The sequence below is a fragment of the Carassius carassius genome, chromosome 45 (genome assembly GCF_963082965.1).
Source record: "Carassius carassius chromosome 45, fCarCar2.1, whole genome shotgun sequence".
Lineage (NCBI taxonomy): Eukaryota > Metazoa > Chordata > Actinopteri > Cypriniformes > Cyprinidae > Carassius > Carassius carassius.
In genome coordinates this window covers 14,321,074-14,345,292 of record NC_081799.1, presented here as the reverse complement: position 1 = coordinate 14,345,292, position 24,219 = coordinate 14,321,074, and the positions used below count along the sequence as shown (strand labels likewise).

Below are 24,219 nucleotides of genomic sequence, written 5' to 3'. Positions count from 1 at the left end.
GCATGTGTGTGTTTACTCTCATCACGTTTTAGGTAGAAAAACAAACAAACAGATTAAACAGAAATTCAAACAGCATCAAACTTTATTGAATAAAACATCCTAAATCTTAAAATAGGAATGAATAACATTTAAATATCAAAAAGAGTACAGATGGACAAAATACTTTTTTATATATCTATAAAACAATCCTTAAATATTTTTCATTTTGAATTAGCTTTTAAGGTTTAAAACAGAAAAATACAGAATGGCTTCATTTTATATAAAAAGCCCCTTTTCAAAAGGTATTAAACCTCTAAAGGCACTGCAATGCAAAATAACTTTATGAATACATTCATTTGGAGAAATATATTGTCTGATGAAACATAATTTGCAGATAATACAAGACAACAGCCCAACAGAGACATTTTGGCATACCAGGAAACAACACATTTAAATAAATAATGTAAAAACAGAAAAACTTTGGCGCAAGTCAAAATGACAAACATCACGAAGGAGAGAAAACCCTGCTTGCCTGATCAGATTGTAAGAAATATTTATTGAGCAGTTTTATTTGTTTCAGGAAAAAAAAATTAAAATCCTGACTAAGGTTGTGGGACAGAAGTCTCAATAAATATTGGATTTCTTGCAACCTACAGCATTGTGCAGGATTCTTCCCTTTTTCTTATTATTTCTTGTGTTCAGTTCAACTGTTTGCAACCATTCAGGTGTGTGAAGGCTGTTTGTTTATTGTCCAATAAAACAATAAAGACCTTCTTTCAGGTTTTAAGATTTAAAGTAATATTGCTTAAAATACTAAACTCTCGACCAGTGAAACCTGGGAAAACCTTCAAAACATTGTGCAAACTTTCAATGAATAACTTGTCTGATCTAAACTGGACATGATTTGTATCCCACTGAGATGTCGCTGAGATCTTTACGATGTTTTGAGGAAGGGCTTCACGTTTAAGCCAAATGTCTTTGAAAGTTATAACAAGGCACACTAATGTCCTGGTGTAGTCCAAGTCATTTAGGATCAGCTCTGGTGCAGTGAGCCACAGCTCTCATAACAATTTGAGTTTCTTTATTGAAGAACACACTTTTCCTTATTGCTGTATTTTCTACGTCTTGCCTCCAGACCTCTCTCCAGTCTCTCATCCTCCTCCAAAGCCCTGCACATACAAAACACATTCAGTGCATGAGTATGTAAAGTCTCATTTCCAGTGCAACAAAACACATGTTGACTAGACTCACCCTCTCTCCTTTGCATCCATGTCTCTGACCAGCTCGTCCCGCTTGTTGACCAGTGACACCAGTTCCTGTAGCAGTAGCTGTTCTCTGTGCTGTTGGGCCTGAGTTTTCTGCCATTCTGATGGATGAAATGTGTTAGATAACTGAATAATTTACTATGTTCATCGCTGCTTCATGGCTGCTCAAGCTATGCTTAAAAAACACTACTTTAATAACAATACTTATTAACAGATTGCACGGCTTACCTTCAGTAGCCATCATGGCTCTGAGCTCTCGAGTTAGCAGCTCAAATCTTCTTTCTAAATCCTGCTCTTCTTGCCTGCAAGGATAACATCATGAATGATGCGGCTGACAGTGTGCACTGACTGTGTCTTACACATCAATACATACAGCAGCTCCAGATGGTCTTGTCTCCTGATCAGAGCATTCTTCTTGTTGACCAGCGTGAACCATTCCTGAATCAGCTTCTCTTCTTCAACTTTATCACTTCCTGTTAAAGAGATGATGTGGTATATCATGCTGAATTTCAAGAGTTAATCTGAGATCAGCTTCATTCTCTCCTTCTCTCTGTATGAGTGTTCTTCTTACCTGTCTCCATGAGCTTTCTGAGACTTTTCTCCACGACTGCAGCTCTTCTGTCTATGTGCTTCTGTTCGGTTTCCAGGGCATGAAGTTCACTCAACACATACTGATTGGTGTCCTGCAGACACTGGCCAGGAAGTACCACAAGGAGACATACATGAAACCAGACAAGAACAATACAGACAAAGAAAGGAAAAGACGGTGAAAAGGAATGAAGATTGAGCGAAGTAGAGATGGATAGAGCCAGATACAGAGAATAAAAAGACCAACATTGATAAGACAGAAACAGATAATGAAGAACAATGATAATGGAGAGGAGAGGAAAGGACAGGCTTGATTTAACTAAAAGATTTACAAAAACAAGGAAATTAAACATGGGATGGTAAGAGCTTGCGAGTCAGGGGCCGGATTCCGAAAATTATTTTTAAGGATGAAGTAGTTCATAAGAATGTTTTTGCAATTCTGGAAATTCTGGATTCTGAATTCCTTTTTTATTAAGGAGAAAATGACAAGCTTTGGTGTTATTTGACGCGTATAGGCAAAGTTTCATTGATGACATTGATGACAACATGAAATGTTAAGATATGTTTTTGGGAATAAAAAATACTAACCCTAACCTTAATCTTAAATTAGACAACAGGGAAAAAAAATGTTCTATTCTTAAGAATGTTTCACAAATCTGGCCCCAGAATTAGAGAATTATGATGATTATTGTAAAGTCAGAAAGATATTTTCTTAATTGACGTGCAAATTGGCAAATTTTGTTTTAATTTATTTTCTTTGAGGTTTATCCAAAAATTACACTTGATGAAAGACAAAACACTCCAGCTGTCTCAAATACTAAGGGCATACTGACCATTGTCTCATTATCTGCTGATTTAACATCTTGTTTTGCTTCCTGAAGTTCTGCAAACACATTAAATGGCAAAAAAAATTCAATTTTCCAAATTCAATAATTGTTTTGATATTAGGAAGCTGTTGAGGAAGGTTACCAGTTTCAGCACTTTCTCTGGCAGCTGTTGAGCCATTAGTTCCTTCAGCTGTCAGCTCACCTTTATCTGACTGTCATAGGTTAGTAGAGAAAAGACAATTAGATCAAATATTAACACACATAAATGCAAGGAAAGGGCAAATTTGATGTCTGACCTCCTTTGGCTGCTCCTTGGAATCAGTCTCATCCATGGATTCACTCTTCAGGTACGACCGCCGTTTCTTCACCAGATCCGCATCTCGTATGTGGCCAAATCCTGATTTGGAAGCCACTGAGTTTGATCGTGGCGGGGCCACAGGAGTCTGCGCTCCTCTCTCTGTCTCCTTACTGCCCAGGTCTTCCACCTTTCCTGCACGTTTAGTCCGAGGTGGAGGAACAAGAGCTCCGTTTGGCTTACCCACAGTGTCAGTTCCCTCCTCTCCCAGTGAGTCTTTGCTGTTACTGTCTCCTGACAGTGCTCCAGCTTGGAGCCTCTCTGCACAGAATTTGGCTGCTGCGTGTACATCCGGCCCTTGGTTTGGCCTGGCAACTGCATAGCTGGACTGACTGTTATTCTGCTCTATCTGTAACACACTCAGCTCCTGCCCAGTGAAGTGTGCACGGATTTGGCACAAGTATGTCATGACTATCAAACGATCTGGCACAGAGAGAAGCACCATGTCTGAGGGCTCCAGCAGACGAGAGATTCCCAGTGATGCAAACCCATCGAAAGCCTAAAAGAGAAGCAAAAAAAAAAAAAGTTTATAGTAAAAAAATGACTTTATGTGGAACATCTGCTTAAAACATACTTACAGCCTTGTTATTTTGCTTTATGTTGTGAGGCTCCAATGCATCAAAGTCACTGAAAAACAACAACTAAGTAAATACACAATAACAAATATTTATTTGAGGATTAATTCTAATTATTTCAGTAATAACTCTCATATTATGAAAAATAATAAGCTATAAATATACAATACTGAAATTCTAAATGATGTCTAAATAAACGTATATGAATAAAATGCTATTACTTGATTTATTTTTTGCAATAATTTTAAGTTTATTTAGGTACCACAACATAATATTTTAAAGTATGAACAATCATATTCATTTTTTTTCTTACAATTTTGCTAAATATTACATTTAACAGTTTAATTAAAATAACGATTTTAGAAGAGTGATGGTAAAGGTAAATTAAACAAAAAATGAGCAAATGAGCATGAACAATTAAATATCTAATATCAACCAATTTCTGTAAAGTAAAATATTAGTCATTAAATGATATGGTACAGATACAATGTGTATCACTGATTTTTTTTTTTTACTTGAAGCAAATCATAATTTTTTAAGTCTTGTGTACATAAATTAAATCCTACTAAAAACAATGAGTTTGATTTGAGCTAGGAATGAATGACATACATCAGAAACTCACATTATCTCAGGGTGGAAGTGATGTAAGAGGGCACAGAATGCCAGACCGTTACGCCAAGAGGTGCTGAAGTTTGTGATTTTTACTCCTTTATAGTTTTTAGTGATCTCTTTACACCACTCCAGCAAGGACTGACTGGAGGTCACCAAACCAGGACTGGGCAGTGGACTGGCAAACTGTATAGTGACAAATGGAAAGACCAACAAAATAAGTGTTAGACAGCATTTAGAAAAAGTGATAAACAGTCTACGTTTTATCAGGTACTTTATATATAAGACAAATTCCACATACATCCCATCCAGGCACTGCCGATCCCTCTTTAATGGATTCATCCATTGCTTTTACTATTGAAAGGTCCATTGGTGGTGGAATTATTTTCTTTTTACTGCGCATTGGAGGAACAATCACATGGGATGAGTCTGCAGTAGTCTGGCCATTAACCTGCATGGTGCCTGGGCTCCTAGATGGCGTCTCGCTCTCTTTAGTCTCTGGGGTTACATCAGAGGACTCCTTTTCCTGAGTATGACCAGACCTATCAAAAGGACAGAAACTGTTAGACATACTGACATGACTTTCAAATTTTGCCATTATTATAAATATACAATTTCTCATCATTCATTTTGTTTCACATGACATTTTTTGAATTTAAATGTCAAATTCAGTGTTAAAGTAAAAATGAAATAGTTCTGCTAGGGCTTCCCGTTCTGCAATGCTTATGACGTTTTGGGTTGATTTGAGGTTAATGAAAAGACACGCAAATACTATTATACACTATGTTATTACACTACTGCTCAGAAGTTGTAAGACATTACATATACGTTCAGATTTTAAAGACATTAACACTTTTATTCAGCATTAGGATGCATTAAATTGATCAAAATTGACATTCAAAGTAAACATTCACAATCATTTTCATGAAAAAAAATCCTGATAGAAAATAAACATACCACAGTTTCCAGCAGCACAATTGTATTTGGCATTTATAATAATAAGAAATGTTTCTTGAGCAACAAATCAGCATATTAGAAAGATTGGAGTAATGGCTGCTAAAAACTCCAGCTTAACCATCACAGGAAAACATGAATAAATTTTTCCAACCCTAAACTTTTGAACGGTAGTGTAAATTGTGCACAGAGGTGTAAAACTTTAGGAAACAAACTTTAAAGCTGTAGATGACATTCCAGACTTCAAGTCAAAAAATATAATATGGCAAAATGAACTGAATTTTAGACATTTCACCCCACTCAGACTTACAATTCATCAGGCACTGGAGATGGTGGTTTATCCTGCTCTATTTGAGCCTCTTCACTTCTATCAATACTTAATTTTGGTTCTTCCTTGTTCTCGGTTTCAGCTTCTGTTTCTGTGTTCTCTGTCTGGTTTGTGGGCTTAACAGCTGGTGTATCTTGGCACTCCCTTTCCGCTCCCATACATTCCAGCTGAATATTTTGTTCATGCTTGTTTAACTGGACATTATCATCTAAAATAGCATTTCTAGCGTTGGCTTCTCTGTGGTTATCATCTATCTTAAAGCTCTCCAGTGGCACAGAGGGAGTCTGAGACTGACTGATATCAATCTTCTCATCAATCTGCTCTGGAAAAATCACTGATGGTGGAGGTCCGAGTGTTTTTGTAATCTCAGTCTGACCTAAATTTGGCCTCATCTCATCCACAGGGGGTTTCATGCTAGACTTTAGTTGCATGGGAGGAGATGGAGGAAGTTCAAAATCAGACTTGCAGGGGATCAAACGTTTTTTAGTGCGTGGAGCAGGAGCTGACGGCTGTGTCGTCTCTTCTTCAGCCATCTGACGAATCTTTGCTAACAGAACGCTCTCCTCGGAGAGGTCATCCTCCTTTAGACTGGAACTTTCTGTACTCTTTGAGGGCTCACAGTGTCTTTCGAGTTTAGGAGAAGGAAATGGCCATGGGACCACTGAGCTCCTTGGAGAAATGTCCTTCCCGGGAACAATGTTCTCATCTACATTTATATCTTTCGGTCTTTCTGTGGCTGCTACAATAATAATTTCTGATGCCATGGTGATAACTGGGTTGCTCTCTTTTTCCATCTCAAGTTTTGAAGTGTTGTTTATACACATGGTTATGGTATTGTCTCCCTCTAGTGGTGACAAGTTGTTCTCACTTGTCTCATTTGCACCATCTTTGCATATCTCAACAGTCTTTACAGCTGCTGTCTCTATAGTTAAATGTGAAGGAGTGGTTCCTTGTTCATCGCATTGTGGAACCACATGCCTTTTAGCAGCTGCAGAGCTACTATTTTGATTGATGGCATCAGGGCCGACTTCCTGTAAAGGCACTGGTGGTGGTGACTGCATACTCTTTTCTTGACATGAAGGGAGATCTTTGCTAACAGGTTGGGAAATAGTTTCCGTTGGTGTAGTGTCTTTTAATATAGACCCAGATTCTGGTGGAAAGGCAGTCTGAGGTGATTCCGGTTTTTGTATGGCTGTGAAATCTCTTGGTGATATTGGCGGTATTGAAGATTCCTCTGGTCTATGAGAAATGGAACACCAGAACATGAGATCAAAATGTCGGCACCTTTCCAACTGGGTAATTATAGCGTGCAAAGCTTTTTCGGTAAAATGCAATCAAGTGAAAATGGCACAATCAGTTCCAGCTCTGGGATACAAACAGCAGCATTAGCCCACAGTCACCATGTTTTCTGCTAACAATTTTTGCAAGCTTGCAGCAGCAGTTGCAAAATAGACAAAAAAAGCTGCGGAGGTGCTGTTTAGTCCTTTTTGAAAAACCACAGAGAACCCAGAGTCAATACAATAGGAACCAACACAATTTGTTTCATGCTTATATTACACACACACTACCTCTCAAATATTTGGGTTTGGTATGATTTTGCAACATTTAACACATTTAGTCACAAGGCTGCATTAATTCGATCATAAATATATATGTAAATGCAATTTATTACTGTGATGGGAAAGCTGAATTTTCAGCATCATTACTCTAGTCTTCAGTGTCACAAGACCCTTCAAAATATAAATCACATATGCTGATTTGGCGATCAAGAGACATTTAGTTTGTAACGTCATAACTACCTTGACCCTTAATGCATCCTTGCTGATTAAAAGTACCAATAAATACTAATTGTCTTACTTGACCCCAAACTTTTGATTATTATTGTGTCCCATCACTTAGAAGTCTAGTTGTCCTGTTTTTCAACAGGGTGGCCATAGGAAACAGGACACATTAAATGCATTGCTTGATGTCAAATGCAGACTCATCCAGCCCTTGTCACACACATACAAATAACGTAATGCATAGCCTAGAATGCTCAAATGTAAGCCAGATGGAACATTGCCAAAATCAAGCCGTTCGTGTAAAGATGGTCATAAAATTGAGAGGCAGTGCAGGCAGAGGTGATGTCCCATGCACTTACCCTCCATCCATATATAGCTCAGCAGACCACACTGTTCCTAAGTCTTCCTGACCGAGTTCAAATTCCAGCTCCTCCTGTGAACCCTCCGACTCTGCTATGGGCCTTAAATCTGCTGCTGTTATCTTGCCAGGCAGAAGTTCTTCATGCACATTTATTTTTGGGCTTTCATGCATTTTTATTTCCTCTAAGACTACCTTAGTCACCAGACCATCTGTTTCCACAAAGCTACGGTTTTGCACCTCTTTCTTAGCAGTAATGTCTTCTTTTTCCTCCAGAGGTAAGAACGGCTCTTCATTCTTCTCTTCATTTGATAGCACACTCTCAGACTTGAATTCCACCATCATGCATTTGTCATTTCTTATTGGTGTCAGTATTTGGGTTTGTTCATTTGCTGCTTTCTGTTTAGAAGTGCTTCCTTTATCTTGGGTCTTGAAATTCATAGATCCGCTTTGAGTTTCTCTGGCTGCCAGTTTCAAACACTCTACTAAGCTCATGGCTACAGGCTCGGAGGTTTGAATATCTATCTGCAACTCGCCAGAAGGTAACAAATCCTGGATTATTGATTCCTGAAGCTCATCGTCACTTGGATGCTCAATTTTGGTGTCAGAGAAGGCCTCGGGAGGGAGAATTTCAACCACAGATCCATCGTGATCATCCAAAATTGTGTCATCTTGAACATCTGCTTCTGTTGTGCTTGGCTGCTGTAGTATCGATGTCATGGTCTCATAACTACAGAATGAGGACATTTAAATATGATAACATTATATCATAATAAAACAAATTCTTTCCATTCACAAAAGGGCTCTTTTTGATGTGACCTCCATTTGTAAAATGACTCTTTTTGAATCACCAGCAAGTATTCAATCCAACTGGCAAGCTCCTACTTAAGCTAAGCTTCTCATCACTACAGGACACCATAAGTGTGGATCCAAAAGCTTCCTTGCAAATGCGCAATCACACCAAATAACAACCTTTCAGTTTTTCAGGAAAACAAAATTATAGCCATGCAGATGCCATGGCAAGAGAAGCTCTGTGCAAGCCTCAGAATCATCCCACACTTACCCTTTATACAGAACACCGAAAATCCCCTGTATGAAGCCTACAGATACTTCTTCCTGGTTAGAAACTGAGTCATGTTCCTGTATGCAGGTGTCCACGTTTCTGTCTGTTCCTACATCATGCTCAAGGCCAAGCTCGGTTTCTAAACAGACACTGACAGTCTTCCGGTCTTCTTTAGGTCCAGCTTCAGTTGTCCAAATAGTCTCATTGCCAGTTTGCAGCGTCTTATCATCTGAATCTTTGTCTTCAGTGGTCTTCTTTTTACTGTCTTCCCTCTGGCTTTCTTTGTTGGGATTTTTATCTAGTTTGTGGTGGAAATGAGACAAGGTAAAGGAATCCTCTTGCTCCTTAGGCTTGGTTTCTGATGATTCTTGTCCATGTTGGCTGCCATGGACCAAAAAGTGTAAGTGACAAAAATATTCTTTGATAATCAATGTTCTCTCGCTAACATCTCAACTCCCAGCAAGTACAACAGATGTTTACTTTAGGCTCTAATAGAAATGCATTAGAAACTCAGTAAAAAAAAAAAAAAAAAAAATCTGTTTTGGATTGTTAAAATATAAAAAATATCAATATACACAACTGATCAAATGTCTGGGATTGGTAAGATTTTTAAATATAAAATGTTTTCTTATGTTCACCAAGGCTGTATTTATTTGATCATTGTGAAATCCCTCAGAAATCATTATAATCTGCTGATGTGGTGCTTTATAAAAAATTTTTTTTGTTATCAATGTTGAAAACAGTTGTGCTGCTTAATATTTTGTTGAAATCATTATTTTTTGATGAACAGAAAGTTCAAAAGAACAGCATTTCTTTGAAATATATTTTTTGTAACATCATAAATGTCTTTACGGTCTCTTTTGATCAATTTAATACTCCCTTACTGAATTAAAGTATTTCCTTCTTCTTTCCTCCAAAAAATCTTACAGACCCCAAAGTTTTGAACAGTGGTGTAGATTTGGACAAAACCATGCAAGCCCAGATAGTCTGAAGTCCACACAAAAGTCCATGCAGTGAGGTTAACAAACCTCATGCACTTACCCCCTATCCAGAACCTCTTTTTCTGGTATGAACTTGCCCATGCTAACACCTTCATCACTTTTTTCTTTTGTTTTCTCCTCTACTGCAGCCCATAACACACTCTCTTCCTCAAACGTGACTTTTTTCTTTAAATCACTTCCATCAGACTCTGTATTCAGAGACAGGCTGGGAGTCAGAGGGCAAATTTCCTCCAGATGCACTGATGTTCTTTTGTCCTTTTCCGTTACAGCAACAGCAGGGGAGATCACAGGAAGTGGAGGCTTCATACGGACCGGTATACTAACTTTAACAGCTTCTTTTTTCTTCTCCTTGATAGTCACAGCTTGTTGTGGTTTAAGGACAATGGCGGGTATCGGCTGTTGGGAATCTGGTTCATTTAAACTGCGATTTTCAGCATCCTTGACTTGAATAACAGCTTTTTCTTTGCTGTGAGGTAAGGAATAAGGTTTGTCACATTTTACTTACCTTGTTTCGATCAAACATGCATTAACAAACCTTTATCCACATACATTTGCCTGCTATAACACTGGTATGCATTTGAAGCCAATGTTAGCACAAGTTTATATTCAAATCATCAAAGTATGACTTGTTGAACCTCGCTCTCTTATTGACACATGAGAGCGTACAAAACCACCAAAAGACCATTTTAACACACTTGATTGTATGAGATGTGCAAGCATGCAAGCACTTGGTCATGGCTGAACATTTGAAACCAACTAGCTCTTACCCTGCTTCTAGAGATTTTTGTGAGGACATTTCAGCTTTATTTTCTTCTTTTGGCATCTTGTCAGGTGTTTTGTGCTTATTTATTTCTTCATTTCTTGCTTCATCCTCCTTATCTTTTACTTTCGCTTCCAGAGAACCCCAGATAGGCAATTCTTCTTGGCCAAGTGAATGGATCTCCACACTCTTCTGCGTTAACACTGTGTCATCTGACTCCTTCACAATCAGCTCTGGTTTTGCTGGTTGACTGACTGCTGGAGTTTGTTCTGAGATGCATTTAAGGACTTTGGGCTCCAGGGGTTGGGGATGAATGGGAGGAAGCTCTTTGGGCAGATCTGATATTTGAGGGGAACCCGCTTTGAGGCTAACGCTAGGCCTTTCAAGTGGAATGAAGGCCATTTCATTTTGACTAAGAGAATAACAGGAAAGAGAAGAATGAGACAGGAAGAAAAATGCTACAGATAAAGAAATGAAAATAATTTAGTATTTAGTAAAAACTTTAGGAAGCTCCACTACAGTTTTTCTGGAGAATGATGTTGATGATGTAATGCTACAGAAGTGCAATTTAGTGGTCGGGGAAGAAGATATAACCTATCTATTCATACTGAGGCGAGTTAGTATATTTAATATGTGTTATCTCTAAAAATGTGTTATCTAGAACTGTTCATGACGCCAGGGTGAGTTTTATGGGGCTAAGTATTCAAATGAATTCCATTAGAAGACAGATAAGGGTTTAGTGAAACAGGAAGTGACCAAAGAGAGAATAGTTCCAGTTTGCCACAGTTTGGGAGTGTAATAGTACCACGCGAGCAGCACACTCACCTTTCCTGGATAGTTAAAGTCTTGTCCAGATGATCCTTATGGGACAGTTTCTCTCTTAAACTACTGTTGGATTTAGATTTAAGGACTTCTTTCACCCCCACTGGGCTTTTTTCCCTTGGAAGATCTATAGGTTCTTGCTTTAGAGGTGAAGAGCTGGATAAAATGTTGGGGATACTGTGATCTGTAGGGGTAACCACAGTTGAGGCAAATTTCTTGATTATCTTGTCCTCATCTGACTTGTTGAGGTCGGCACAAAGCAAAGCACCCTTCACGTTCTGTACGTTCTGTTCCTCTTTTGGAGAAATTTCCCCTGCTAATTCAATTTTTGTGTTTTTTGGTTGCTTTAGTAAGCTGTCATCGGTTTGAACCAGGCTAGACTGCATTGGCTGTTCAATGTCAGTTTTAAGTGGATCTTTGTCAGGGTGTTTAAAATCTGCCTCTTCCTCAGCCAGTGGCGGTTTCTCTGCAATAAAAGCTTGATTTTTCTTCATATGAGTGGAAACTACTGATGAGGAAGCGGTTGTTGCTGGAGCTGAGAATGGGTGTGGAGGAGGGACACTCCCAATGTCCAGTTCCTCAGATCTGGGCGCTTCCACAGGCTGTACTCCAGATGACTTGCCAATAGGCCCAAGACTGGGAGACAAAGATACTTGGTGTCAAAGGTGGCAAAAAATGGGGTGAGATGCCAAAGCACGGCAGTTTTTGGATTCTTTGGGCAAGATTGGATGCAGCATTTCCTTATAGAGAGCGATGTTAGTGGCGAGGAAATAGGACAAACAAGATAGATGCAGAATTGAAGTGGTGAGGGAAAGCAATAAAGAGTTTAAACATTTGCACAGTGTAAACTGACAGCTGGTGCAGGCAAATGTCATGGTCTGTTTAAAATAGGCTTATCAGAAGGCCATGCATTTCCCTGTTGTTATTAAGGAACCGTTTTTCTTATTACATGGGTTATATTTGGATTTGTGTCCAAAACACTTTCATACAGAAACAAACATTGTACTAAATGCTGATTACACCTCAGTAAATCAGACAGCAGAGGAGATATAAAAAATGTGTAATTTAATGATATAGTTATTGATGTTAGTGTATTATGCTTGATGTCAGAACAACTAATCGTTTTTTAGTGCTCACCTTTTTACAGCCATGGCAGGTTTGAGCTCTTTTCTTTCAGTGCTGATGGTTTCAGGTTGATGGAGGGAGGAAGGAGATTGTTGATTAGCAATGCTAATGCTGCAGACAGTTCGAGAAGAACGATGCTGCTCTGTTTTGGGCTCTGAGTTCTTTAGTTCTTCAGCAGTCATATCTGTTGACCATAAACGCAAACTGAATTAAAATGAGTAAAAGCTAATCAGTCTTAATCTATTCTACTCTCAATTATTTTCAGGTCATTTATTTCAATGACACAAGTAAAGAATACTTAATTATTCACCTTGTAGAAACGGGTTTGTTTGATCCTCCTCTGTAAGTGTGTTGAGCTCCCTGGGTATCTCTGAAAAACAGTTAATATACAATCATTTTAAATAATTTTATTAATGTATAATGGGTTTTATTCTGTTTAATTGTTAAATTCATTTTTAAAGACAATTTTTAATTTGAAATGACACGAGTGACCGAGGTTGTCATAGAGTTTTATGCAAAAAGCAGTAGTATCTAGAGAGAGATTTTGGACCAATGAGAGTTCCCTGTGGGTGGGACTATCCAGCAAGACATGACCGACGTTAATTAACGCAAATAACAAAATATAGTCTAATACTGTATATAGTCTACATAATCTAGTCAACTGTAGTGGTTGATAGTTACGACACAACCTATTAATTACAGATGTGATGTAATCGCAAAATAAGTCTCCTAATAAATCATAACTCTTAGACCTATCACCAATCATATTAGTTCTTATTACTGCATCTTTTAATAGGCAGTTAATACCTGAGCGAGTAGAAGAAGATTGAGTTGAACAGCAGGGAGCATCTGTGTTGGCATCAGTGGTTGACAGTGCAAGAGCAGAGGTAGAGGAAGAGACAACTGCTGGGGTAAAAGAGGCAGGTAGAGGTTTGCTAATGGGGTAAGAGACAGGGACAGAGGGAGGTAGAAGTGGCTTGGGGAGTTGACTAGAAGTGCAAGATGTTTCGCACAGAGCTTCAAGATCCGGTCTGCTCAACAAAGGAACATGGGTCACAGATTCATTTAGAGGGACACTGAAGAAGGGAGATGTAGAAACATCCATCGTCTGTTCATTGAGCTGTGTAGATACTGTGAGGGAAAGACATGCACACATGCATGTATATATTTCAGAAACATATGGTATGTTTATATATTAAATATATTTACATATAATATAAATTATATTAATATATTTATATAGATGTAAATATTTTCTAAATATATACTGTATGTGTGTGTATAATAAATATACACGGTAGACACATATATTACGTAAACAAAAACTTTTATTTTGAATGTGATTAATCGCGATTAATCATTTGACAGCACTAATATATCTAAAAGAAGCAAAACAGGAAGTTTTAGAATATGAGATAAAGTAACAGGCATTACTTGATGTAAATATGTATTGTGAAGTTTTTAAAATTTGGTGCAAATATTGATTTTAACATCAGAGCAGGGGCTTTCCAACATTTTCAAAGACAATGAAATATGATGATCCCCTTGCGAGGGACCCTTTCTAAAATATAAAGGCAGCCTTATACTATTTAAGAAAAATATTACTATATGATATCATGTAAATATTAACCAGACAAAACTGTAAAAAGACAAAATTAAATAATTGGCTTCTCTATTGTATCACACTAAAGCTAATTATTTTTAGTTTTTAATTATTTTTTGCAGATGAATTATTCTCAATGTTAAAAAATTAATGCTTTCATTTTTTTATTTTTATGATTTCTGACCAGTATTTAGAAAGCGGGACTGTACTTTAGTACTGCTGTTTCTACTGTTTACATGCAGTCTGAAGGATTTCTCAATACCTGGCACAGTGCCAGCAGATGGACTCTTAAGCGTGTCAGAGAGAGAGAGGGAAGACGTTTTGGGCTCGAGCAGGGGGACAGGAGTGGGGGATAAAGGACGAGTACTGGGGACAATCTTGGGCTTAAAAACATTGGTGCGAGGTGCTCCAAAAGAATCTGAGACAGAAATGTAATGACACCAAAAAGGACGCAGACCATGTGAAAGAAGATTAGTCAGAGATGCAGCAAAAGTGAGAACAAGAGAGACAGTGGCTAAGAGGAAATGAATCTGACTTCTCCAAAAGCAATCTTAAAGAGTCAACATACTCTTCCTATTAGAATTTTAAGAAACATACACTGAATTGCATGTAATCTTTAAATGTTTAGGAAACATTAGTCTGTACCTTTCAGGAGCATAGTGGGAGGAGAGGGAGAGTGAGAGAGGAAGGGATCGGAAGGAGAGGAAGGAGAAGTCCGAGGGAGTTTGAGCAGAGGATAGTCAGGGGTCACGGGACCCTCCAGAGAGGCCTCGGAGCCTGACAGTCTTCTTTGAAAGGACACAGGAGCTGGACACAATCACAGAAGGAAAAATAGACAGAGAAACTAGACAAGAAGTTCAGGCTTTGTTGAGAAATACACAGATGCATAAGCACTTTAACAATGGTAATTGTTTGCCTGGGTGAGGTTTGCAAAATAATATTTGCATGAACCTTCTGTGAAAAACTCATCCATGTGCATGGCAGTGAATTCACACTGCAGCTAAATATGACTGTCACTCTTCTTTGGTCTTCTTAAATGCGGTTATCACACTTCAGACTTTGCAATTTGTATGTGGCCCTAGTGATTTTCAGTTCTCAATTTTCGGAAAGAATTTGCTTTACGCCACATACCCACATAACAGCCCTACAGCACTTCAAATGATCAAAGAGATTTTCAAAATAACATTTTCGCCAAATCCTCCATGTAAACACAGAGGTGATGACTCAGATGGGAATGAAATCAGAACCACATCCCTTGTGTTTGTCAAAAAAACAGTAGTTCGTTTAGCCAGAACTTTGCTACTGGGTGGTGAGAGAAAAATACAGATAAAATCACAGACCAGCACCGGTAAATGTGGAAATGACATCACTTCCATCAAGTGACATCGCATTTCAAGTGAAACAGTTACCATTAGGGTAGGGCTTTAAAGAAAAGGAAGACTAACAACATGCTAAAGACTTTAAAAAACACTACCTTTCAAAAGTTTGGGGTCAAGAAGAATTTTTTTAACGTTTCTGAAATATGTCCCAAGTCTATGCTCACCAACACTGCATTTAATTTAAATTCAGAAATATTTTGACAATTTAAAATAACTTTTTTCTATTTGCATATTTTGAATAAAATGCAATGTTTTTCTGTGATGGCAAATCATTCTAATTTGCTGATTTGCTGCTCAAGAAACATTTCTTATTAATATTGAAAACAGCTGTGCTGCTAATATTTTTGAAGAAACTATGATACCGAATTCTTTGATGAATAGAAATAAAAATATTTTGTAACATTATAAAAGTCTTTACTATTTTTTTTGATCAATTAAATGCATCTTGCAGAATAAAATGAAATAATTTCTTTGAAATAATCTCTCTGACCATAAACATTTTAATGGTAGTGTAGCTGAGATTGTGATTGTAATAGAAAAGAGGAACTTAAACCTCTATTTGAAGGCTGTCAACACTGTTGCCACAGTAGCAGTATGACCGTTTATACAAATAACTGTAGGAATGCAACCTAGGTACCAAATGGTATTGCTGATTCCAGTGGTTTAATTTAAGTCTATCTGTAATACCTGAGCCTGGGGATGGCAGGAAGACTTTGGGCAATGCTGGAGGGAGCAAACCAGAAGCATTTTGCTCTGTATGTGAGTCAGGTAAGGCCTGAGGCTGGGAAATGGGTGGTGGACGTGGTGGTCTGAAGCCGGCAGGTGAGGGCATGGTGCGAGGGGTTGGACTGGGTGGGGTGGGTAATGGTGGACGTGATGTCAGGTCAGGGTTAAGAACAGTGCCAGGCACCTGGCGTGAGAGCACACCACCAGCAGGCCTGTCCTTACAACTGGCTGAGGTTAAGATGGTGAAAAATGGTGGAAGAAGGACAGCAAAAGAAAGAAAGAGCAGAGGCAAAGGCATGAAGCAAAAGAGAAAGACAGAGGTTGTAGCTTCATAAAAGACATTAAAAGGTTATTTCACCCACTCAACCCCCCCCCCCCCCCCCTCCCAAAAAAAAACACAAATCATTATTTTCGCACCCCCATTTTATTCCAAACTTTTATGCTGTTATTTTTCTGTGTATTTTTCTGGAATTTGTGATACATCTTTTCAAGATTTTTTCAAGAATTGAATTTAATTAAATTCAACTTTATTGTCATTATGTAGTGTATAAGTACCTAGCTAATGAAATACAGTTAGCATCTAACCAGAAGTGCAAGAATATAGTGTTTTATACACATACACGTGCAGAGTAAGGGAAGCTATGATATACAGAATGTACAGTAGAGTTGCTATATACAGTATTAAGCAGAGCATGTACAGAATATAAATAGGAATGAATGTAGGGATTATATGTACACTACATTATGAACAGCAGCAACGTCAGTGATAATGAATACAGTTGGATGATTGTGCAATAGTATTGTTAAAGAATGTATTCTATCCAAAGTAATCAGTAGTGCAATAATATTTTTATAGAAATAGTTTACTGTGCTATGTGCTAATTGAATGTGTGCTAACTATGCTAACTATGTGCTAGCCACTATTTTTTGTTAGGAAAATTTTAAAATCTTAAAATTCCATTTGTGTTCCAGGAAAAAAAAGACAAGTGGTTTATAAAAATAACATAAGGGTGAGAAATAATGATTTTTGGAGGGGTAAGCTACTCCCTTTAAATTATAATTTAATAGCTCAATGAAATTCATGAAGAAATGCAAGTCAAAGCAATGCAGGACAAAGGATGAATGTGATAATCATATGCAACAAAACCACATCAGTGAAAATCCATAATACTGAAACATTTTAGTAAGACGTCATTTAATGGAAATATTTAATCGGATGTGGATTTATAAGAAGTTAAATTTTAAGGAAAAAGATATGAAAATGATCAGTGCTGTGATTAAAATGAAAAGACTGTACAGAAGGAATTTGCAAAGAACACAGGAAAAGGTTTCTGTTACCTATTGCTGAAGGGATCTTTAGAGATGCAGGTCTCTTTTCATGGGAGTGTGTTGGTCGAAGAGGAAGATGGGGTGCTGACAGTGAGAGAAAGAGAGAAGGAGAAGTTGTAGCATGTGAGGAAGTAAGGGTTACTATAGTTAAAGAAAAGAAACATGCATCATTAGTGATTCATGCAAGTCCTGTGTAAGTGGACAGAGGAATAAGGATGCAAGATAAAGAATACAGTAATGTGTTTTATCTATACAGTGGCTCATAAAATCTGAGACCACTGAATATGCATTTACAGTACTCTTAAGCATTTGTATAATGCTTTACAATGTTTAACACTTCAAGTTTTCATTCCAAATAATCAGCATGACAATAGTGCAGAATCTAAAATATTTATTCTTCGTTAATGTTTTGGATTTCTCAGAATCCTAAAAGTTTATTTCCAAGTATAAATTTGACTTTGAATCCCAGATTTATTTTTTAAATACCTGGTACTGCAGTACTGAGATTAACACCGGTACTAGATCTTTTATCCTCTTCTTCATCACTCTCATTAAAGTCATCTAGGTTCCCAATATCCGTTGGCTTTACACTCATCAGACTGGCAAGACTTTGCATGTCCTCGTCCCTATGGAGGAAAAGAATTTGTCAAGAGGTACATGTACATGACTTCATTAAAAATGCTGTGAAAACTTTACAGTGTAAGTAATGTATGTGTCTTCATTCCCAGTCAGTCAGCCATTGTAAGCTTGCCAGACTGTGATATGCTTTCCCTTTTCAAGCGCAGGAGACACCTACAGTAAATGTCTGAGATTGAGACTTCTGTTACTTTATGCTAAGCCTGTGTGTTTATTTCTGGATGATAAGTGGTATTGTACCAACCATTATGGGCTGTTGGTTTTATTTAAATCAATACATGTATAGTTTTAGAGGCTTGTGAACAGGTTATTTGATGGATGTTCTAACGGAGATTAGACATAAAATTCTATTGCATTACTTTATTCTAATGCTCTACAATTACGCTCAAAAGCTCACATGGAATTATTTTAGATGCTCAGGATGTGATTTGAGAGTTCGCTGTATTGTTTTGGAACATTCTGCTCTGCTTCTTGACCTGCACATGTCAGGGAAGAAACCCTCGGCAGTGTTGAACAGCAAACCCCTGACCGGAGAGGCAGCCACTTCTCTTTTTAGATTCAAAATGCACATTGCACTCCAAATATTTGTAACTGAAATCAAGTTTCGGTGCAGTCACAATTACATTAACAAATGATTAAATCTACATAATCAAACACCACTTGAAAAGTGCAATAACTTCTTGAAAAAGAGCTCCATTGGATGACTCACGTAGCTTTCCCCTCCTTGAGGAACACACAGGATAAGGAGAGCTTCAGCGTGGCCTCCACCACCTTAACCGACAGAGGCTTCATTTTGAGCATCAGGTCCGTCTGTGAGTGTGTGGCACTGGCAAACTTCTTCAAGTTCAAGTCCACAGACGCCAGAACTTTCCGACTGCCCTTTGCTGTCTCCTGTAGAACATCAGAGAAGGTCAATGCAGTTTAATTTAACTAGTAGAATAACACATTGTGTTTTTTTAATTCATTTCCTACAGTAAAATAATTTCAAATAATTGAAGAATTGTTTCAAATAAATCATATATATATATATATATATATATATATATATGTATATATATATTATTAATAAAAACATTCAAAGAAATTTCTCCATGATTTGAATAAACTCACATTTTCTATGAAAAATGTCCACTCTTTGTCTTCGAACTCATCCGCATGTGGGTCCTGTCAAACAAAACCATGATTAAAATTTACTGACAAAAATTATAGTTCAGCATCTATCAGTTACGCATTTATCCTTAACAATCTGTGTATTGCATATATTTATATTTAATTAATGGAATATACTCTATATATTGTATAGATAAAAATAAACTGTGATAGATGTCCTACCCTGTAGAGTGTGACGGAAATGTCTACATTCTCAGGTACAGGCCACACCACCATTCCCCTGTAGGGGTTTTTGATGCCTGGCTGCCATGAATGAAGCTGATGAGAAAATAAAAACTAATGTCAGTCATAATAATCCATATTGTACAGCAGTTGTAATGATTGTAAGCACTTGTAAATAATTGTAAATTACATTTTGTTACACATGATCATTTAATCACTTGCTTTCAAACACTTGCAAATACTTTTCTGAAAATTATCTGGGGGGAAAAAATGGATTCATTAATTAAAACATTAATGAATCTAAAATAATATTGGTCAAAATATTTTATTTGACATTTACCTTCGAACAAATGCGTCTGTTCCTCCGTGTCCACACCACTCTCAGTTTGTCTGGTTGCCTATAAAATTATTTAAAAAGATAGTTGAGTGGGAACTTACAAGTTCAATGATATGCTTGGTCCTTTAATTACTATTGATGAAGACATCTACAGTAACTCTATCTGTGTGTGCCTAAAATATCTGGATTTAAATATAAAGCCTATACAAACTGATCTTGAAAGAGCGAGCCACTGTGGCTTTTCTGGTGTGTGTCTCCAAAAAGCTACAGGCAGTTTAACAGATCTTGTGATCTTGTCTCCTAGTTTTACCCCAAGGAAGAAAGGAATCAATAAATGCTGCCAAACTGTTTCAAACCCCACACAAAACAAGAGCACATGATGCAAGGCCTTGCATACAAGACACATCCAAACTAAAGAAACTTCTTGTTCACAAACAAGTACACAAGATCAAATGATCGATTGAGAAACTTTCTGTCTTGCAAGATCATCAAGTTTTGATTTGTCGTCTACTGGAACATGTGGAATCTATTACTTTTCCTGCCATGCATTGCTACCTATGCTATGTAAAAACATTAAATAAACAACGTTTAAAAGAGTTCCTGTCTGTTTATTGTGGGCACACCACCATACAGACCTAGACAAAGCATTATATCTGATATGCAGGACATTATGATGACATACCCAACAAAAATGCAAATCAATGTGCAGCTTAAAACAAATAAATGGAAATGACTTTTACCAGGTTTGCAATTTACATGTATGCATTTGGTTCCTAAATAAATTTGCCCTTTAATAGTGAATTGTTAAAGTGAGCCCATTGTACACCTCTGAGCTGTTCAGTCAGTGTCATGCTCGCTGCATTAAGAATTGGAGGAAACTCAGCAGGGTCACGTGACCAAGCTAAGTTTGGCTCACAGCACAAGGGGTGTTGGTCTCTGATCTCCAAACCACTAAGTCTCAATGTGTTTACAAACAGCTGTTCACATTTAATAAAACAGCTTATTATTTTGTGATATAAAATCTGTCATTAAGTTTACACAAACAGCGAAGGAAACAAAAAACTATTTTTTACATTATATATAAAGGTTTGGGAGTATATACATTTAAAAAAAAAATGTTTTTGAAGAAGTCTCTTATGCTGACCAAAGCTGCATTTAATCCAAATACTGTAAAAACAGTAATATTGCTAAATATTATTACAATTTAAATTAAATGTTTTCTTTTTTACTACATTTTTTTGCAGCCATTTCTTCAGTCTTCAGTGTCACATGATCCTTTAGAAAATCATTCAATATTCTGATTTGATTCTGATTCACAGCTGAACAGGTTCATATTCACAGTTAAAAACAGCTTCATATTTTCGTGGAAACCATGAGAATTATTTCAGGAGTTCAAATGACCAGCATTTATTTGAAAGAAAAATCTTTTGTAACATTATAAACATCTTTAGTGTCACTTTTTAGCAATTTAATGCATCGTTGCACACCAAAAGTATTCAAAAAATTAACTGAAATAACAATAATACTTAAAACATAACCGACTTTCTACATGAAACACAAAATTATGTTTCACTCTGTTCATCACACAAAGCTACTACAAAGCTGCAGAACATTTGGAATATAGCATATGAGTCACATCACATGAAACACTTTTATCATAATTTTATGGTGCTTTTGGTTCCTTTTTAAAGCCCCTTTTCATTCTAATTGCATGGAAACTCATGGCCAGTGCATGAATACAGATTTCTAGTTTATCATTTCATAAAAGAAAGTCAAACATGTTTAATGGGGAACATTAAATAGTATCCCTTTAAACACATTAAAATTATTCTTAATGAATGGGACCCAAATGTAAACGTCATAGTCATCAGTGATGGTCACACTGATGTTTGCAAAGGTAAGCTTAATATGTATGTCAGCGGCAGCATGAACCGCTGCACAAAGAGAAGCAAGACCCAGCTCTTACTCAGGTTACAGCTAGTAATAGCAACGGGGCAGAAGGGTCTAAAAGGATCAATTGGGGGAGAAGAGAGGGCCATGGGTAGAGCGCGGATGGACGTAAAAATAGACTGCCGGCCTGGCTGGAAAAATGAGTCCTTTTTCTTTAATTTTCTTTCTAAAATGCAGTTATTCTTTTTTCATGTCACTTTGACACGTAAAACAAATGTCACAGATAAACACATGCTCACACACAGTTCAAGTTATATTACCCCATCGGAATCTCAACCGCTGTGTCATCTTTCAGCTGTCTAATATCTGAAGCTCACACCCTTCTCAGCTATGGCATAACATCAACAGACTTTGACCCACTGCCAGTATATGAAAATCACAGCTATACTGTAAATCATCTCACAAGATGATTCGCACAAGATCTGACGTTCTTTTATTCCTTTCTCCTTTTGAAACACTCTAACTGCTCTATTGCTTTCAAAAAGTCATACTGCAATACACATTTATAGGTCAGCAAAAGAAATTGTGAAGCTGTGGCAAAGATACAGGACGATCTTTCCTCATAGTGTTGCAAGAGAATCTAGGACTTTCCACGTCAGCCGGAAAGCTCATTAGGTGATAACAACAATTACAACTGCTCAGGTTTATTATTAACCTAACCTTTCTTTCCATCAACAATTTTGAAAGGTTAAATTTGTATTAGTATTAAATAACAAAGAATGCCATCAGTAAATAATCACCAGTAAAATGATGCAGGCTGTCTATGATGGAGATAAATCTCAGATAGTGTTTAATACTAGGAAAAAATAACTATGAGCGTTTCAGTTTCTCCTACAAGCCATTGCATGATGGAGGGTTGCTTCATTTACCAGGCCATGACTTGTTCAGAGAATAATGCCAATAGTCAATTTCATCAAAATGATGAAAACTACCAGGTTAACGTAAGCGCCCTTGTGCACTGTGATATATGTATATTACTGTGTATATTGTTTATATTGTGTGTACACTGTGAATAGTGGGTATTCTGTATCTTATATTGTCTCATACTGTCTGTCACTACATAACTGCAATGTTTTTTGTTTGATTGAAAAACAACATCTTTCTCAAATCCAACCAGACTGAATTTTTTTCGGATCATGCTGTCTTTGATCATAGATAGGGACAGATAGATAAAGGCACATGTCAGTAATGAATGAGAGGAAAGAAACACTCCCTGTTAGTGTCAACAGCTGTCTCTTGATCAAGACCCAGGACAGAGCGTCTCTGTCAGAGACAACAATAATTCAATTACTGAATTCTCTCATCTTAACAAGTATTATATACTTCAAAAGTATGAACTTTTAGAGGGAAGAATGAAATCGAAATTGAACTGAAAATGAAAACAAATTAAATATATTGCATAAAACATAATTTGACTTGTAACGGGGTAAAAAACAGCAGTAAAATATTTTTTGAAGTAGCCTATGTCTTGTTAAGGGTGAAGTCATGAGCAATGCTCTTTTTAAAGCTCTCACATATAATACATGAATAATACAATGACACCTAAACAGAAAGGAAAAGCAATACCACCCAGTTTAAAACACTGAAACATTATATAGATGCCGTCGACACAATAAACAGTTTATAGGAGTCAGGTAAATAAACTCAAATGAAGCAGCAGCACTTAATTCAGCTTAGGTGAGTATGATGGATGTTCATAATATCTTCAGTGTTGACAGCACGAGTGATGGAGGCGGAAGTGGATGGGGTGGGGGATTACTGTCAGCGTTCTCCACTATATTTCAAATACATCCCTAAAATCGACAGCTGCGTTAATTGTTCTATTTACAATCATTTACAAAAACAGCGCTACAATAAAATAAGATAGAGTGTGTGCGCATGGTGCTGTTTCAGTCAGAAGAACCGCCCTTCAGCACTGCGTATTTAGGAAGCACACGCGCTATAACGGAAAAGAAATCATAACTTACCATTTCTTTGTACATTCCAGAACAAGTTCTTGATACGAAGCCACGAACTGAAATTTAGTGGCCTTTTTGCCAACTCTTTGTAATCTTTTCCACACTGAAGTCATTCTTCTGTAGAAAATGCAGTATCCGCGAATGAAGTCAGGCGCATGGAAATTGTGTTTTTACAGTCCCGCCAGTGGACAAAAAGTAAAAAGTCCTCAAATAGATGGCTGTCAAGTGGCTCGTGAAGTGAAATGTTCCTGCTGAGGAGCACGAGCTGCACCTCATGCGGCTCAGTACCACCGAACTGTCGCCTTCGAGTAAAGACCATTTACGGAAACTACTGCATCACGTTACACACCCGAGCGAGAGAATCCCTGTGTACTGCCATTAGTTGCCTTGGTGCTAAAAACAACAACATTTGTGCGTAAAGAATCTGTGGACTTGATTGGTTTTCTGTTATGGAGCTTCACGCGATACGAAATGCTTCTAAAAAGCATCTGTCTGACAGTGAACTGATGAAAGTGGATGTAGAAGTGCAAGAGTAGGTGGGAAGGGTTATGCAAACACGTCTATGATGCAGCAGTATGC

At 37.4% G+C, this 24,219-nt stretch overlaps 1 protein-coding gene across 13 annotated transcripts; it reads right to left on the bottom strand.

The window, feature by feature from the left end:
* Positions 1-64: 64 nt before the first annotated feature.
* On the bottom strand, positions 65-24,169 carry ehbp1l1b (EH domain binding protein 1-like 1b). 13 transcript variants are annotated; one of them, XM_059538962.1, is made up of 25 exons: positions 23,650-24,169; positions 19,736-19,793; positions 19,396-19,491; positions 19,174-19,227; positions 18,773-18,954; positions 17,914-18,053; positions 17,437-17,511; positions 16,060-16,326; positions 14,639-14,800; positions 14,256-14,411; positions 13,198-13,521; positions 12,701-12,760; positions 12,403-12,574; positions 5,463-6,719; positions 4,500-4,740; positions 4,212-4,384; positions 3,593-3,641; positions 2,956-3,513; positions 2,802-2,871; positions 2,666-2,715; positions 1,816-1,936; positions 1,618-1,717; positions 1,473-1,546; positions 1,231-1,345; positions 65-1,148 (listed from the first exon to the last, which is right to left on the bottom strand). In XM_059538962.1, the coding sequence occupies exons 1-25, from the start codon at positions 23,751-23,753 to the stop codon at positions 1,061-1,063; spliced, it is 4,746 nt and encodes a 1,581-aa protein (XP_059394945.1). In that variant the 5' UTR covers positions 23,754-24,169; the 3' UTR covers positions 65-1,060. The 13 variants fall into 13 exon arrangements, with proteins under 13 accessions (XP_059394945.1, XP_059394946.1, XP_059394949.1 ...); XM_059538963.1 differs by lacking the exon at positions 14,256-14,411; XM_059538966.1 differs by lacking the exon at positions 16,060-16,326.
* Between the last annotated feature and the right edge of the window lie 50 nt (positions 24,170-24,219).